The sequence below is a fragment of the Anopheles gambiae genome, chromosome 2 (assembly GCF_943734735.2).
Source record: "Anopheles gambiae chromosome 2, idAnoGambNW_F1_1, whole genome shotgun sequence".
In the NCBI taxonomy this organism is placed as follows: Eukaryota; Metazoa; Arthropoda; class Insecta; order Diptera; family Culicidae; genus Anopheles; species Anopheles gambiae.
This window is the reverse complement of record NC_064601.1, coordinates 42,013,089-42,031,943: the sequence shown is the minus strand read 5'-3', so window position 1 is coordinate 42,031,943 and position 18,855 is coordinate 42,013,089. Positions and strand designations below refer to the sequence as shown.

At 45.7% G+C, this 18,855-nt stretch overlaps 1 protein-coding gene across 1 annotated transcript; it reads left to right on the top strand.

Annotated features, from left to right (window-relative positions):
* The first annotated feature begins 798 nt into the window (after positions 1-798).
* Positions 799-13,018, top strand: LOC1271472 (uncharacterized). The gene is made up of 6 exons (XM_310270.6): positions 799-1,396; positions 4,462-4,740; positions 9,630-9,845; positions 9,916-10,088; positions 10,174-12,448; positions 12,525-13,018. Exons 2-6 carry the CDS (start codon positions 4,611-4,613, stop codon positions 12,758-12,760), a joined length of 3,030 nt encoding a protein of 1,009 aa, XP_310270.3. The 5' UTR covers positions 799-1,396; positions 4,462-4,610; the 3' UTR covers positions 12,761-13,018.
* Positions 13,019-18,855: the final 5,837 nt, after the last annotated feature.

Sequence of the window (18,855 nt, the reverse complement as noted above, 5' to 3'; positions counted from 1 at the left end):
ATCGTGTGTTAAAGATTGTTTATTTGTTTATTTGTATTTGTTAAGTAATTAGCCATCGTTGGCCTTATCACTGATCTTATAAACTAACTATTGTAGTATGAATTCAAATTATTTTGTTTGGGTCTATGAGAACATGCGAAAAATTAAAAAACTGTGTTAAAACTGAATAGCAATTTGCAAATATTCGACGCATTGGGGGTCTATGAGTGTTAATTAATAATTATTACAGTGTGAATGGGTATAAAACGTTCAAAACTGATAAACATTGTGATACACATTTGATTGGTTTTTCGAGAAGTTATTTAGATTTGCTTTTCATTCGAGCTACAGGTGTCTGGTCTGGGGCCTGGACGACAATTGAAAAAAATCAAACAACATTCTAAAACCAAAATTACCTTCTTAAACCCCCCCCCCCCCTCCCCCGTAAATCCCCACATTCTTGTAAAATTCCCTTCAATTTACTTCACCATACACCAAGAACAATTCTTTAATTGAAGCATGAGTAATCCCCATCCCAATCAAGAATCTAATATCAAACGCTCCCCCAGCCGGGAAAGGATCGTCCTGGACGCGCATGTTTTGATGCCGTGGGGAATCCCACCGAAAAGAACCCAGATCGCCACGGGCCCCTTTTAATCGAGCTTTCGCGCGTTCCTTGCACCCGCCCGAAGTAGCGAAGCTTGCTCGACCGAAGCCGAGATATGAGCGTGCGTGCGGTTTGGCCCGCGCATCGTTACTCGTGACGTCAGACGAGCCAAGGCGGCAACGCTGTGGCAAAGGCGGTTTAAAAGCGTTCGGGCCCACCGATCGCACGTTCAGTCGATCGCGTACGTTTGTCTGCCGTCCAGCGCAGAAAAGCTGCCGTGCGCGTCCGTTAGCCTTCTCGTTGCCTGCGGTACGTCGTAGTCCTCCTGTAATGGTCGAGTCTAGGAGACGACATTGAGGAAAGTGAGCTAGTGATTTGGTGCCAATTCAAATGTGCCCTTTGTCAGTTTTAAACGTGAACAAGTACACCCATTTGAAGGGCCAGTCATCAATTGATTTGTGAAAATAAAAGTACAAATGCGGCAAACGTTGCCGAAAGGAAAGACGCGTTGAAACATCATCTTGCGTTAGTGATATGCCGCCAGGAGTGTGCACGGTCTGCCAGATAAAAGCCATCTCGTGATAACGTGGAGTAGTATCGTTAAATTTAAATCTATTTGTTCTGCATCACGCGGTAGTTCGGTGTGGGTTGATAAGTAGTGACAAGTTACCGTTGTCGGTGGCTAGTTGGGGAGTGTGGTTGGCTGTCAAGCAGCAAAGTTGTTCAAAACGTGCGGAAGCCAGTACAGGAGCTGTTTCCAACACGCGTCGCAGCCTAGCGGTTGATAACGATTGATCAGTGATTTTGCCTGTAAGTGTCACGAAATGTGCTTCGACGATTGAGTAGTTTCTAGAGTGGGATTGTATTTTAACAACGTGAGAAAGGGTTTAAAGATTGTTACACTTTGAATATCTTTGAATGTGTATGGGATGAGGTGCAATTAGTTTAAACAAACTTTACTATCTAGCGCGTTTAAAATATTTTTTTGGTGCATTTGTTAAATTTGATCTAATCTATTAAACATTTAAATGCTCTAAATATTAACCAAAAGCTCACCAGATTTCGCACATTTAAATTAAACGGTTATAAATTGATGTTGTTTTGGTCTATTTTTCACTTCTTTTGTGCTATTTGCCTATGAGCCCTATTTTTCGTTTCTTTCTGCCCTAACCTATTTTTCGTTTCTCGTAAACAACCAACAAGGAAGTTTGCAAACTATTCGCGTTTCTTCATAAATATGCATCATCCATCGCCGCTTCTGATAACCGTATGATTGTCCCGAACGACGGTCGTCGTCTGAATCGATCGCAAATCTTGAATCTTATACCATGCCAACTCCCACTACCCCGTAACCACAAAACCGTAACAAACGGCTGCTAAAGCTCAGTCGAACAAACCTATCAAGTAGAAGCAGCGACAACGACGGCATCGGTACGGCGTATATTTAATCGTTTAATAAAAACATAGAGCAATTCCGCAACCGAACAGGACGGAAGTGGTTGCAAATTTGGTGAATCGCGGCAAAGTTGTGCGTTACGTTACTTCCGTGACCGGTGGGAGGGTTAATGCGGCAGTAAGGAACACTTTTATGCTTGTGTTGATTGAGTTCTATTTCTGGTTTCTGGTTGGCCGATCGAAATGCATCGTTTGGGCCCAAATTTTGACCAATATCGATCATCCTGCTATGGGTAAACAAGAATACACTGGAAGCCTAGCCCACTAGTGGCACAGGCAAGCCTTGACCGACAACGGTTGTGTTATGCCAAAGAAGATGAAGAAGAAGAAGAAGAATGTCGATCAACATCTATGTTGTTGTTTAGGTAAAATTATTAGGACTTTAGGCCGAATGGTGAACATTCATTGGTCTCTCCTCATCGTCTAAAAATGAATTCAAAAATCAATGTCAATTTTAAATGATCTATCGATCGGCGATCGGCGTGATCGGCGAAAAACAATAATACCTCAAAAAACAATACGGCGAAAAACAATAATACCTCAAACCTAAAAAAAAACACTGTCCAGATCAAACTAGATTTCGAGACACAAAGAAGAATGTTTTCTTCATTATGCGCCTGCTTTCAACTGACGCCTTTCTGCAGCCTCAGCTCCAGCCGACCATCAAATCGGTTCCAAATCAATAAAAGAAGCACATTGAAGTGTGGGGAGAACTAGCCAGAGCTGTTTTCGAAACAGTGATCCATTTTGGCTGTTGCCGCCTAAAGTGAGAGTGAGGGCTAGAGTCTATCACCCAGGTCTTCTATCCATCCTTTGGTGAAGGTTGATAGTGGACCTATATATGCATGTTTCGGGTTTTTTTCTTCTTCTGGGGGGAACGGGAAGGTCGTTTGTTGTTGCGCAGCACACAGTACCGAAACTATGCTTTTGTGTAACAAACCGGGTACAGAAGCTTAACAACAACCATCCACCACTATCCAGCCACGGTATAGTGGCTGCATTTGAGTGAATTTCAATGATAACTGCTTGGCGGCATAAAGTGGTTAATGGTAAATATGATCATTAAATACCTCAAGGTTCATAGTTTGTGTTCATCCGTGAACAAACAGAAAAAAACGAAGCACACATACCCACAGTTAAGTGGTAACTCAATTACTTCGCTCGCATTCGTTTTATTTAAAATTATGCATTGAAGCAGGTTTTTCCTTTCAGTAGTGTGATATTAAGCTGATAAGTTGCCAGCAACCAGAAGCTACCTTCAGTGATCAGTGCTGTAGCCGTTTCGAACGGATGAAACATTTGGTTCCATTCCAATCTTCAAAGCATCTCAACCTCACGCTTCACGCTTTGGCCCTATCGGTCGCTACATTTACCCTACCACGGTGAAGTGTATCGTAGCCACTAGGTCAAGTACCCGTGTGGAAGGCTGCACCTCGGTTGTGCCTCACCGTTATGCAATCTTGCAGGTAATTGTGTGTCAAACAGCATGCCGGCTTAATGTGGATGCTGACACCAAACGGTGTAAAATAGATTTGCGATAGAAAGATGGATGATAGATTATATGCTTGATGGGATAGGTAGCAAACTGAGAAGAAACGAGCTATGTAGACGTTCAACAATGTTAGAAGAGAACTCATTTTTTAACAACTTATTCTATGATTTCACAACTTCTCGATTGTTCATAGACAAATCAAGCAAACTTATCGGGCCTTCTTATCTCACAGCAATCGAGATGCTAAATGTTGGTGCCGCAAAGCTTACCCTACCATCGTTATGTTTATGATGCTACTAGAAAGTGACGTCTGTCGTCTGCTAGTTTTATCTTGCTTCCTCCGAGTCTTGTTGTCTGTCACTACGATCTTCGCTTATCACAGATTGTGTGCTCCATGCTGCATGGCTACGGCAAACAATAACCCTCCCTCGCTATCAGCTATGCTCACGTGCCTGCGGATCTCATCCCAGCCGGGCAAAGAGGCAAATGAGTAAGCAGAATCGTTCCGCAGCATCGAGGGCGCGGTGAACATGAGATTCCGTTATGATTGTTCACCTTCGCTAACCCGGGGCGAAAGTAAAACTGTTCTCCACGCTGCAAACCCTGCTGGCCACTCGATCGTGATAATACCCGTGTGATCGTCATTATTGATGGTGTTTAGTTGTTTTTTTTTAGCGCATTGCGTGGTACGCGAGTTTATGCAAATACGAGGAACATTGATTTCTTCATCTGATTAGCAGATATCACGCCTTGCAGCTGGTAGCCATTTCGCACGTGAAGCTGCACGACGGTGTAAGATGAAAGTTTTGCACCGTGTTTCATCATTACACTCGCTAATCGATGTTGCATGTTTTGTTTGTTTTGTTATGTTTTGTTTTTGCATAAGTTTAACTGTTTGTATTTTATTGGTACTTCTCTTCTTTCGCAGGGCGGTGTTGACCTGAGCTCACTGACATTTGGTTTTAAAGACAGAAGCGACTGCAGATGATGCATCCTCGTTTATAAAGCGGTGGATAACACATCAAAGAGGAGTCAACTACCCCGTAAAGATAACAGCATCTGCCCGCTAACGGAACTATGGCTGTTCGAAATAGCACATTAACAGCCGGTCGGCATCGGCTGCCAGCCTTGGCCTTAGTAACTGCCACCATCTTGCCTATCCTGTCGCTGATGGTTCCAATCGGTCACTCGCAAAGCGTCATCACGGGTAAGTTCACTGTTGCTGGGGCTCGAGCTATTATACGAGATGCTGTATCAGGTCCTTCCTGCACTTCTTGTACGTACTGTCCCAACTTGGTTTTCACCTGCCTTCAATGCACACTCATGGTAAACAAATGATCGCGTCATAGCGGAGCCTCTTTTGGAAGCGTTCTTTTGCGGTGGAGCGGGGTTTACCTGCTGCTTTTGGCCGTACCAAACCCATCCCGGAAGATCATCTTTCATGTGGTACCGCTGCAATGGAAACTGGTTTCTTGTTTGTCTGGAAGATTGTGGCAGAGGTGTGCCATAACAAAAAAAAAAAAAAAAATAACAGCACGATCGGAATAATCGAAAAAAACAGTGTGATTTTGGTATCTTTCTGTGATTTTTTGGCGAGAGGGATTTTAATCCCCACAAAAAGGGAATCCTACGAACAGATGCGACGGTATGCAAGTCATCACCGACGACTGATTTGTAATCTATTAGAGTGGATGAATAATCGACATTATCTTATACTTCCCCGTGCCCGCAGCGTATTAGCGTGTCGGAGATAATTAGACAAACCTTAAACGATTTTCAGGTCACCCATTAGTAAACGGCAAAGTTTCAATGTTTAGCTGTACGTTGGTTTGACGTTTCTCAACATCTGCCACAAAACCAGTTACATCTGGACGATGGTAGCGGCTTTGGGACAACGGATTCCAGGTTGGTCGCCTGGTTGCCATTTCTAGCTAACGCACCTGGCTCAAAACGGCACTTTACGTCATCCACAAGACGCATAGAACGGGGTCTCAGTTTCATTGCAGTTGCCGCGTGTACAAGCGCGCATGTTGAACGGTAGCGATCTCCACGTTCTGGACATTCCGACGCGTGACATGGGCCGCTCCGTCACAGACCGTTGATCGCGTGAGGCAGTGTGTGAAACCCTTCTTTATGATTCACGCCGCCGGATTGCCGGACTGCGTATGTAGGGTGACGGTTGATTGCGATCGGGAAGCGTTCGTGGAAGGCACCGTCATGTGTGGAAGGGTGGGAGAATAATGAATGAAAGGGGTAGAGGAGGAGTAATTAATTTGGGCATAGAAGTTGCGAACTACGATCGATACGAACTCAATTGCAGGCTGGGCATCGAACACACAGTTTGGTTTCCCCTGGTAGATACTTTAACCAGCGAAGCTAATGCTCACACGACACGAACTCGAGGTGCGTTTGGCAACGACAGAGTTCTTACGCTTTCCGTATGCACGCACGGACTTCCTTCTGGTTGATTGTATTGCCGGTTCTCCATCCAGCGGCACACCGATGTCCTTTCACTTTCGGGTGTTCGAGGTTCTGATGGGTGGTGAAGCTTGTAGCGCGCTGGATGGCTACATTGTGGCAGAGGGTTTTTAATTTCGCAAATGATACACCTTTGCCGGGCTTGAAACAATCTACCGGAACCGCATACCAAACTAGTTTCGCTTTTTAGAACTGCTCCGGTGATACCGGAGCTGGATGTGTGTTTGTGTGTGTCTCGCGTTAATGTATGCGACGGATAATTAAATACCACGAACGCTAGATTTCCTCGAGCGAACGCGAATAGTCACCGTCGCAGCCTGGCTTTATTCGATTCGGACACGGACCCACTGCCTGCCGGATCTAGCCGCGTGCGAGTTTGGCGGAATGGTTTAATCCTACTGGGAAGGTGATTTGTTATTGTGTGTTTTTTTTTGTTTTGCCAGCAGGCACCCGCTCCATCTCGTGCGCTGAGCAGTCGTAAAATCAGTTTTATGATTGATGAATGAATTCCCGCGCATAATAGTGCTCGAAAGGAAGGGCTCATTAGCGGCACAATTCAACCATCAGATAATTGGAAGGCCACAGGTTCTGCTCAGAACGCAGCCTCTGCCAGTTGGATGGCATCTCCGGTCGCGTCTCCGGTGACGACCCACGGTCAAGGTCAAGGGGCCTACTGGTGCTTGGCGTCGTCTTGAGACCGCTCACGTACCGCTCGACGTACGCGTGCAGGTGCGAACGGACCGTCCGGCTGTTTGGATCCACATTCACACGCAACCTCCCGATCGGCTGGTTGCGATAGAAGCGGCAAAGTGGAGGACTTGATCGTGTGAACTTATGTAACATATGCGGTAGATCGTTTGCCAATTCAATCGCCGTTAGTGAGTAAATGGTGCTGCGATCGCCCTTGCTTCGAGGGTTTGCTTTGTTTCTTGGTTACGAGCTTGGAACGCTCCAACCCCATCGGAACGATGCACGGCGAGCGAGTGATTATACGTGCCTGTGTCAATTCTAGTGCACATAAGCCTTTGCCCTGTTATCAAACCTCATCAATCGTGTATGCATTAAAGGAGCTATCTTGCGAAAAAAAGATAGAAGATAATTGATTTGAGAGTGGAACTTAATGCCTGGCTGAATGGAATTATAAATGGTCATTTTTTTGTTCGATCTATCTCGATCTCGCGATAACGGATTGTGTGTGTGGTACAAGTTGGTTGCTTTTAAGAATTGTCATAAAATAGTCTATTTTTAAGAAGAAGCTAATTTTTGCATTCCTGCTTTTTAATTTAATCTGTGCCACACTCCCACGAACATCTTGTCCAGCGTGTTCGTGAGCTACTTTGTAATCAATGCCGCTAGTGTTACGGTATAATTACGGCCGGACCCATTACTACTGCTTAATTACCGTAATGGGATGGTGCGATGAGTGTCGCACGTTGCCACCTTCTGCTAACAGGGAATGATGCAAACAGGTGCTACTGGTGTTCCTTGTTTCGTCCCTCGTTGATTGATGGCGTGAGTTGGGAGGTTTACGCCGCGATGTATATGATTAAAACGGATTTGAATTCATTCACACGGTTTATCGCGCCTGTCCTGACAGGGGCTACGCGGTGGGTATTAATAATCCATCGCACACACCCTTGTCCGTAGAGGCGTTTTTGTGGTGGGAGAGCGACCAAATTTGTTAACTCTATTATTCTGTTATGTTTCTGTTGCACTTCTGTGACCCTGTGGCTGTAAGTTAGCCGTCGTTGGTCTCAACAAGTTTGTCCACCAAGTCCACAGGAAAAGCTTTAAAGCTATTTCAACGACACTATCCGGAAGAAGTGAACCAACCATTCTGTTTGGGAACATTCCATTCCATCAACGCAATTGCACAATGGTCACGTTACATTATGCGAAGGTTTTTCGGGGGGGGGGGGGGGGGGGGGGGGAGCAATTCGTGCCCATCGTGTTGATACGATTTCATTACAATCGGTATCTTTCCAGAATATCAAAGCACATCCTTCAACGTACCCAGCTGATGCGTGCGCGTGGGGGGTAAGTTGCCATGTAATCGGCATGAATCGGCTGTGCCATCAGCGACATCTTCCCCCCCCTGCGAGGGTCATTCGCTATCGCATCAGATGCGTTTTGTATACGCTCAAACCGACGCGCTTAGCAAGTGGGACAACAAAATGCCTTGACAATGATCAGCGATTTTTCGCACTTGACATGCGCGCGCACTGGAACATGCTACGGGAGGATGTTTACGGGCGCTGGAGGTGAATATCAATGAGATAACCGTGGTGCCGCACGTGGGGTTTAGCAGCGTTTGGGTAGTCGAAAACAGGGAAGGTGAGAAAAAAAAAAACGTGCTATCGTAATCGTCGTTTAGATAATGGCTTCACACTTGCTGTTCCAGCAGCATACATACTTAGTTAAGAAGCGACTCTATCTTGTGAAACATAATGCTTCCTATGATTCGTTGCAATGAAATGCTCACGTACTTAGCAAGCATTTTAAAAACGTTTTGGTTTTTAGTAAAAAAGTCTTGTGGTAAAATTCTAATTTACATACAAGTCTCCTAATTAACTTTGATGTCTTGACCTATCTAACACCATTGTGGGCTGATAGATAACGCCGGAATTAATTACGATCGCAATTACATCGTCTAGCTACTTCTACTTTGCCTTTGTGAATCATGCTAGATGCTACAAACATTGGAGATGATCCTCTATCCATATAGTCGATTCTTTTCATTTCCGCAACAACTGTAATCGATCCATCTCTACCTAAGTGCATGTAATGAGGACCTATTACTAATTGTTGATGGTTGGTAACAATTAAGCCGTGCAGTTTATGAGTATGCCACGGTACTGGTATGGGATGTTATATGCGTTGTGTAAGGCTACGAATTCCTTAGCTGAAAGAAAGTTTATTTCAATTTAGTTTTGGAGACAAGAGTTAGAGATACGGATTTTATGGATTACTAAACAATCCTTCAAATGAAACGCAATGTGCATATTAACTTACTAAAAAAAGATTTGGATGAAGGCTTTTTTGCAAAGTCATGTAGTCATCATGGAGAATCTTTTGAAAATCATCAGTGTTTAATTATGTTTAGTGTTATTTGACGTTGCTGTTATTATACTTCGTTCCAGTCTGGTTAGTAATAGATCCTGTCCAAAATAGTAGAATTGAAAAAAAAAATGTAGTTAGTTCTTACTTAAGAGGTACAATCCGGTAGGACGCTCATTAAACCTTCAAGTTGATGTTCATCAATTTAAAATTCGTGTTGATATCTCCAAGTACAAACTACTAAGTTAATTTAGATAATTTAAGATATTTGAATTTGTTATAAAAGACCTTAAGAGAGAAAAGAATGAAAGAACTACAATGGAGTTATGGGACGAAGAACAAAATGCAGATAAGTAAGTGGAGTTGAAAATCTCTTGGAATTTGAAGTAATTGATTGACAGTAAATAAATGTCTCCTAGAGTGAGAACGTTTGTTGAGTGAAAGATTTTTATTAGACTTAAGAGTGAGTTGTCATATGCATGCTAGAGAATAGTTCAATAATTATGTTGTAAATTATAAGCCGTATCACCAACCAATTTCCTTTCATTCCTTTCTTTACAGATTGCGACACGAGCAAATGCCAACCATTGTCAAACATTTCGGAGGTGTCTCTCGAACCGGGACAGCGGATCCGTCGCGAACTAGATCCGTGCTGTGAGATCCTTCGATTGTACTGCGACACTAGCGCCTGTCCACCGCTGATCGAGTTTTGCGATGCTGAGCGTACCATTCGCCCTAAGAGTATTGCTGGCACGTGCTGTACACTGCAGCGTTGTGGTTGGTAGCGGTTTTTCATCAATCAATTCCAAAGCTAACTGTTAACACTTTGCTAAACTCTTCATTTCAGATAACTTTTGTGAAGTGTACGCCAACGGAGAGGTGACTACGCGGTCGGTAGGCGAGAAGTGGTTTAACATGGTAAATGAAACCACGTGCATGAACTATGAGTGTTTGCGGAACGATGCAAACGAAACGTTCATCAACTCTATCGGGATACAGTGTAACACCACCTGTCCTGAGGTATTTTGCAAAACATTTGAGCTTTTCACTGAGGGCCCTCGGACACTAAGACCCTTCCCTTTCTTCGGATATCGTTTATTTGCAGGGTTTTGAAGCACAGCTCTCTGAACAACACTGCTGTCCTCAGTGCGTCCAGTCGCAGTGCAAGTTTAACGATCAGTTCTACCGCGAGGGACAGTCGTGGGCAAGTCCTGACGGGTGTCTAGTCTACCGTTGCGTCAAGGAGAATGGTTTCCTATCGATCAGCTCGAGCCGCAAGCAGTGTCCAGCGGTGGTAAATTGCCCCGACCAGCACATCGTTGAGCGTGATTGCTGCCGGGTGTGCAATTACACCGAGGCGCAGATGGCACCGGGTTTGACGACCGCTTCCCCGGCCGAGCCGGAAGAAGGAGTCGATTTTTACGAAGAGCTAAGCTACGACAACCATCCCTGCAAGCGGGCATGCACGCTGGGCCGCAAGCCGGAAACTTGCTACTACCGTTTCCGGCTCGAATGGTATCGTACGCTGAGTAAGGCGTGCTACAACTGCCCGTACAATGCGACCGACTGCGAACGACCGCACTGCATCACCGGGGACGGTGTGCGCAGGAACGTAGCCGTCATTAACCGCATGATGCCGGGTCCGGCGATCGAGGTGTGCGAGAACGACATCATCGTGGTGGACGTGGAAAACCATCTGATGGGCGAAAGCACCACTATCCACTGGCACGGTTTGCATCAACGGCGCACTCCGTACATGGACGGTGTGCCGCACGTGTCGCAGTGTCCGATCAGTCCGGGAACGACCTTCCGGTACACGTTCCGGGCGGATAATCCGGGGACGCACTTCTGGCACTCGCACACGGGCATGCAACGCGGTGACGGTGCGTTCGGCGCACTGATCATTCGCAAGGACAATGACATACAGGAGCTGCTGTACGATCACGATCTGTCCGAGCACGTGATTACGGTGCAGGATTGGGGCCACGAGCAGGGCGTCTCGCTCTTTGCCTCGCACCATCACTCGACAGGTGATAATAAACCGCCGAATTTGCTGATTAACGGACGCGGCAAATACTTCCAGCGGTTTGCAAAGACAACTCCACTTACTACGACGACCACCAGTACGGAGGAGCCGGCGCTGGAGCCGGAAACGATTATGGCAATCGAACCGGAGAGTACCACGCTGATGGAGGAGCTCCCAACGACTACGGTTCCAATTACGGACGCTATCACGCCGGACGATACAGAGTTGCTGCAGGCAAGTAGCAACACTAACCTGAAAACAGTGCTTCGCGCGGAGGAGGTGCGCCACCGTACCAAGCGCCAGTCGCGTACCGTCAACTTTAATGCCATCGTCGTACCGGAATCGAAACACATCCCGCTGAAAGTGTTCCACGTGGACAAGGGCCGACGGTACCGGTTCCGGCTGATCAATGCCGAGTTTCTCAACTGCCCGGTGGAGCTGTCGATCGAGAACCACAACCTCACGGTGATCGCATCGGACGGGTTCGGCATTCAGCCGCTGGAGGATTTGGGCTCGTTCGTGAGCTACGCCGGCGAGCGGTTCGACTTTATCGTGAAGGCGAACCAACCGGTCGCCAACTATCTGATACGGTTCCGCGGTCTGATGGACTGTGACGAGCGGTTCACTTCGGCGTACCAGTTTGCCGTGTTGCGGTACCGGGGCGCACCGACCGACACCGAGTACGAATCGTGGCCACCGTACGATTATGAAGCACCAGGCGTCCAGCTAAACTCGCTGAACCGTGGCCCCGGAGCGGAAAACGTCATCACCATCGCCGAAACCAGTGCGCTCGATCAGGAAGATTTGCTGCTGCTGCGCAACGAGACGGACTACAAGTTCTACGTGTACTACGACTTCTACGGCAAGGACAATCCTCACTTTCACGTACCGTCGCTGTACGGCTTCCAGCAGGTGGTGAACAACACGAACCGGCTGTACACGCCACAGCTGAACCACATCTCGATGCGCATGCCACCGGTACCGTTCCTGCCCGGCAAGGACGTGCTGGACGAGAGCCAGTTCTGTAATGAAACGAGCGTGCGCGATCGTAACTGTCGGCAGGAGTTCTGCGAGTGCAGCCACGTGCTGCAGATACCGCTGCATGCCACGGTTGAGATGGTGATGATCGACGAGGGCTTCACGTTCGATGCGAACCATCCGTTCCATCTGCACGGGCACGCGTTCCGGGTCGTCGGGATGGATCGGGTAAGCCGCAACACCACCATCGAGGACATACGCCGTATGGACGAGGAGGGTCGGCTGCCCCGAAGGCTCAAGCGGGCGCCGATCAAGGATACGGTCACCATTCCGGACGGGGGCTACACAATCATTCGCTTCATCGCCAACAATCCGGGTAAGTTGAGGTGGGATGAAACGACGTGAGGGGAAAGTGTTCCTAATCTGAAATTTCCTTCTCCGGTACATTGCAGGCTACTGGTTGTTCCACTGCCACATCGAGTTCCACGCCGAGATTGGCATGTCGCTGGTGCTGAAGGTTGGCGACAGCTCGGAAATGTTACCTGCGCCGGCCAACTTTCCCACGTGTTACGATTTCAAACCGAAACTCGGCCAGCTGGGCAGCGGAGGTGCGGGACATGGCCACAGTTTGACTTCTTCACTGCTGCTAGTAGTGTTATTGGTGGTGTCGTTGCAACGACTTCTTTAGGTGAAACGGGAACGTGAACAAACAATTTGTGATATTAGACGCTTTCCGAACGGAGCCAAGTGTTTCGTTCGACCATAGTATTACCAGCCTATTCGCGTGGTCTGCCTGCGCCGGCTGGGCTTAAGTTATGATTCCTATTTTCCTACCCCATAAGCAGCATACTGAAGCTCGCCTGATTCTTCTACACCGCTATCGGTACAAACCGTGCAAAGTGCTCTTAAACAAGTGAAACTGAATAAAGTCTTAAGAAACACTGTAGCTGTTTGTCTATTTCCCGTTTTTTTTTTGCATCCGACCACCGTTGGAGATGAAGGTGGACGATTCATCTGCTTTTGACACGCCCATTCGTTTGTGCGTACCGTACGTCTGGGGTGCTAGGGGTTCGAACTTCCCTTTCGATGGCGCTACCAAACCCAAAAACAGGGAAGAATTTTGCCTTCCTTAATCGCCCAAACAACTTTAGCGTTATTATCGTTTGAACATAACAAAAGAAAACATAACCGTTTCACGCTGTGCAGCGATCGTGAAACGTGCAACAGAGTACAGCACAACAAGCGGCAAAACCGATTGCTCTTGGAGGGTGACTGCTACCGCACGACCACCCCAGTCTAGTACGGTTCCTTTCGGGCGCTAGTTTTAGTGGGTGATGCTGCAACTGATGGGTAAATCGATACCGACCAGACATTCAGCACCCTTTGCCGGTGCAAAATTGCCCGCATGCGCCCTGATAGCAGGAGAGCTATGGTTTGTTTTTTGCAGTGTCCTAGAGGGGGGAACCATAACCGCCCGGTACTTCTCGTTTCCCCCCTCCGGTGCCGAGCAGGTGCCTTGGCGAATGAATGCGGGTAATGGCGCAAAGGTTGGTGCTGGGGGTGTTTTGGACACATGCAGCACAAACGGCAAAAAATAACCTTGCTCTACACATCGTTGTGTCCTAGATGCGTCAAGAAACTGCGAGAACAAAACGAGTATTATTTCTAACGATTTATTTCAGTATCGTTTGGAAACATTTTTGACTGTTTCTTTGTTAAGTTGGGGAAGAATTTTTAGCCGCAAATATGAAATAAAAATTTGCTGTTGGCAGAATGCAATGTGTCTTCAAATCCAAAAATATTTTGAAATAAATTTGAAGAAAAAATAAACAGCTATGGCGCTCTTGATTAATTCTTTCATATTATAAGTGTAGCCTTGGGAACGCTATCCAAAATAATATTTAAAAGTGCCAGGTGTAACTTACAGTTTATATAAATTCTTCTTTTTAGGCGCAATAACTGTAGTCGATCTAAGCCTGCCTTTGCCATTAATGGGTACGGCCATCAGTGAGAGTCATTTTCTTTGATTATTTAGATTACCAAAGTGAAATACAGTGGCAGCAACCTAAAGTCGGACGCCTCCACACCATCCTGCACCTCAATTTGGGTCTACCACGCCTCCTTTGTCCTTGTGGACGGCCTAAAAGGATGTATTACGGTAGGTGGCCGCTAACTGGAGTGACGTTTCTATGGATTGATTGTTTTGATTGGCGTTGACTTGAATAAACATACTAAACATTTTTTCATAAATTAATAGCATATGTAAACAAAAGACCCTAATTTTGTGTGAAAAATTTAGAAGCGGTAAATATGATAGATATGTTTTGGGGGCGATACTTAGGAATTTGGCTTTTGTCTAGCAAAAGACTAGAAAAGTAATATTGTTTCCACAAATATTAGTCATAATTCAAGTTGAAACGGTTATCCTGCTAAGACCAAAGAAGAGGATCATGTTTCTACTTAGCGTCTGTTGTTTTACTTACTTACTTATATGGCGCTACAACCGCTTTGCGGTCTTGGCTTGCATCAGGAGTGATCAGGAGGGATCTTCCTCTCGAACGCGGCTAAGAGAGTTTCCTCAGATTTGGACAGTGTATATAAGTACTATTTAGTCCCAGCTTCGAATTGATTTTTCAGGCTGTAGAAAGACCGGTTGGCAGCCAGCATCCTTGCGCACTGCTCAACTATCATCCTATTATCGTTACTGACCTTTGACTCAAGATAGGTGAATTCTGGGACGACTTCAAAAGTGTGTTCACCTATCTGTACGTCACGTCTAAGTAGATTTTGATTATTTATAGGTAGGGCCGCTAATGTCGCCACCATCAGTTTGGTCTTTGTCTCGTTTATCTGCAATCCGAGGTTATCTGCCGCCTGCTCGATCCCTTGGTAGGCTTCTGCTACATAGGAGAGCCGCAGACCAATGATATCTCTATATCATCAGCGTATGCCAGGATCTGAGTTGACTTATAGAAGATGGTTCCCATAGTTTCCACCCTCGAGTCGCGGGTGGCCCTCTCTAGCGCCAAGTTGAATAGGAGACAGGCAAGCCTGCCCCCCTGGCGCAGACTCTTGGTGGTAGCAAAAGGCTCTGAGAATTTTCCATCCACCCTCACCTGGCAAATGACGTTAGTCATAGTCATTCTAACTAGGATTATCAGTTTGGGCGGGATTCCAAAAGAGCTCATAGCGTCATACAGTTTTACCCTGACTATGCTATCATATGCGGTTTTGAAGTCAATGAAGAGATGGCATGTGTCGTGTCTGTATTCAGCCATCTTCTCCAAGATCTGCCGCATGGTGAAGATCTGATCAATGGTTGATTTTCCGTTTTGGAATCCTCTTTGATAGTTTCCGACTATCTCTTCGACGTGCGGGACTAGACGATCCTCAAGGATCAGGGAGAATATTTTATAGGCGGCATTCAGCACCATAATACCCCTGTAGTTGTTGCAGTCCAACCTATCTCCCTTATTGTATATGGGGTAGATGATGCCGAGATTCCAGTCACAAGGCATCGATTCGCCATCCCACACCTCAGTAAAAATTTGTTGAATCTCGTTTTCTAGTCGTACACCTCCATTCTTGACCAGTTCATCTGCAATTCCGTCGGTTCCTGTTCTGTCTGTTGTCTATAAAGAAAAAAAATTGCGGTGAGTTCTTGCCCTATTGGTAAGCATTAAATTTAAAAATCTACATTGATCCACTGAAGAGTTTGAGGCAAGTTTTGAATGTGTGATATCAAACAGTCACAACGAATGTGTATGCATTTCTGATTTAATTTAAAATAATTGAAGCACCACCCACCACCTTTTTATACTTCAAAGAATCACAGCAAAAAGTCATTCCGCATCTATTTTCTTTTCCCACGCACATTTCCGGTCCCGGTTGGTCGCTTCAGGCTTCACTCTATAACCGCCTCAATCCAACCCGAATTTCCGTTTGTTACTCCATCCGCACTAATTTACATTCGAATAGAACTGCAGTGATAGAAATACGGCTTATTTCAAGCGTCGCACGCGGTACATCGGCTTTAGAACATTCACCACCGGCAAAGCTAATCCACTGCGGCCAACCTTATTCCCACAAAGAGCATACCCTCCCTTCTACCTCCCCCTTTCGGTGCGATGGACTTCCCTCAATCAGATGACGGCGCGAACATCATTATCAGTGGATAAGTGTGTCACGGCCCCAACAATTAAAACCACGAAAACATATTGTGGTGTGTGTGTGTGTGTGTGTGTATGTTTGTCCGCGGTAAAGGGGAAAAACATTATAAATATAATATTAAATGCAAATAAAAATAAATCCTAATCCAATTGAAGCTGGTAGGACGAGCGATGGGTGGGCGCCCGTTCGTCCCGCTTTGTAGGGGCTGTTCCGGAAATTGATTTCACACAACACACACTACACACGGTGCGCGGTTAAACCGTCGTCGAAGGTCCAGTTTGCAGGTACTTTCGCCTTGTTCCGCTACCATCCAACTCCCATCCGGTGCTTTGTCTGAACAGATAGAGTAGGGAGAGCAAGTAGAAGCACCCTTCGGTAGGACGGTACACGCTGGATTTTATCGCCTCGAGCGTATAAATACAACAATTTTCCACCGGTGCCACGGGTTTTCTGTCAGTTTGGCCGCGTGTTTCTCACGTGCCGATGACGATTGGTTTGGAAGGATGGAATGATTTTAGTGCTGTGCAGCGCGCTTTGCTGGCACCCTCGAGTCCTTCTCACTGGTGTGGGTTTTTTTTTTGGTTTGCTTTGCACTTCAGTGACGATTTGTCATGTTTCTATCAAGTGAGCGTATGCAGCTTTCGGTGTGAAGTGAAGTGGAGAAAGCAACCGGGTATGGGCTTAAGGTGCTGTGAATGTGTTTAAGGGCCTGGTGGGGACACCGAATGGTAAAGGCGGACATTATTTAATTTATTTTGGTCTTAATATTATATCACCTAATTCTGTGGATAAAAATTAAATTTTCGCAATATTTTGGAACTACTTAACTGTGGTAAGTGCTTTTTTTTCAAATGTATAACTGTATTAGAGACTGCCCAACACATTCATCATGCAGAAACAGAAACACTGCATCAACACTGGTTGGCACATATTTTACGGAGATTTTCCTTTACCTAAAACTCTTATCCTTGTTTTTAATATACTAATCGCTCGTTGGAGCAGGTTTGTTTAGCTTTGATTTTCTTCAAATAAATATCGTTAACGAAGGTCCATTATATTTGCCAAATCAAACAGTAGATTTGGTCCCGACGTGATTATAAATTTAAAGTAACATGAAAGAAAATGAGTCCAAATATAAATGTGACCTTTCATTTCATAGCTATTTGAGTGCTTCCAAGTTAAGGCATTGGTCCCACTAATTACAATAAGGACGTGCTGATTTATCATCTGGAAGAATCGAAAACGAGTTTAATAAGTTTTAAAGTAACTCATTTCTTTATGAGTCTAACCTTAAATTGTTATTTGTTTAGCGAAAATTTTGAATCATACAGTTGTTTTATTTGATTATTACATGCTGAACATTAAATTATGGGAAACTGTAATTGTGAAAACAGTATGATAGATGATTATTTTTTAAATTATTATTCTGGAGGAACGGTTAAAATGACGTTTAATTTTAGCATAAATAAAATGTTTGAAGAAGAAAATTTCAGATATTTACTTCATCCCAGAAATGGCTGTTTTAAAATGTAATGGTTCACTGAAAAATGACGTGTCGGACAAGACTTTTAACAAAACCAACTAAACCGCGTACCTTAAATTCAACACAATGTTGACCAAACACCCGCACCTAAACGCGGAACCACATTCCGTAAAATGAATACACATTCGACAAACACCAACGCTCCAAGGCCCATCTTACGCGGTCCACCCGGAGGGTCGTCCGAAAGCCTTCCGGCGCGGTTCCATCCCAAACACGGGCGCGTGTCGGTGTGTGTGTGTGGGTGTCGGCAGCATGAAGCGCTATGCGCACGTTCGCTGCACAGTGCTATTGACATTGCTAATTTCTTCAAGTACCCTATAATTTATCGAGCGCCTTCACAGCCCCCAGTGCGCTCAGTGCGCGTGTAAGTGAGGCGTGTCACAGGTCGTGTGGAAGTGGCGGTTTCAAGTTTATGGTTCGCCCGACGACATCGTCGCCTGTAGCCGGAGTTGGTGCAGAAACAGGCAAAAGGGTGACAATTTGTGCTGTAACATCCGGCTCTGGGTTCCGGTTTTGGAGGGTGATGACAGATTTCGATACGGATATAATCGCTTCCTCTCGCACGGCTTTCAACATGGGAGAGCGTGCATCGGTTGACCCTAGGGGTGGAATCAATGGAAGGGACAATACGGCGGGACATCGTTCTATTTAGCTGCGATTTTATTTTTGTTTTGATGACTTCAATTAGTTTCGGGTGGCTGTGACAAATTGTACGAGTGTGGGAACGAGGATTTAAAACCCATCCAACAAAAGGTTCGGGGTTAACTTGAGAAGATTTTTAAAATAAGGTTACATCATTAGATTCGATCATCTGATTTGGGGACGTATTGTACTGCATGTTAGCACCAGGGAAATTAATATTTGTTTCTTCTTCTTCTTCTTTGGCTCAACAACCGATGTCGGTCAAGGCTGCCTGTACCCACTTGTGGGCTTTGGCTTTCAGTGACTAATTGATTCCCCCCCCATAGCAGGATAGTCAGTCCTACGTATGGCGGCGCGGTCTATTTGGGGATTGAACCCATGAAGGACATGTTCTTAAGTCGTACGAGTTGACGACTGTACTACGAGAC

Coding starts and splice junctions, on each gene's coding strand:
- LOC1271472 (XM_310270.6), top strand. CDS start 4,611: ATGGCTGTTCGAAATAGCACATTAACAGCCGGTCGGCATCGGCTGCCA. Junction 9,846..9,915: donor CTGTACACTGCAGCGTTGTG/GTTGGTAGCGGT, acceptor TCTTCATTTCAG/ATAACTTTTGTGAAGTGTAC. Junction 12,449..12,524: donor CTTCATCGCCAACAATCCGG/GTAAGTTGAGGT, acceptor GGTACATTGCAG/GCTACTGGTTGTTCCACTGC.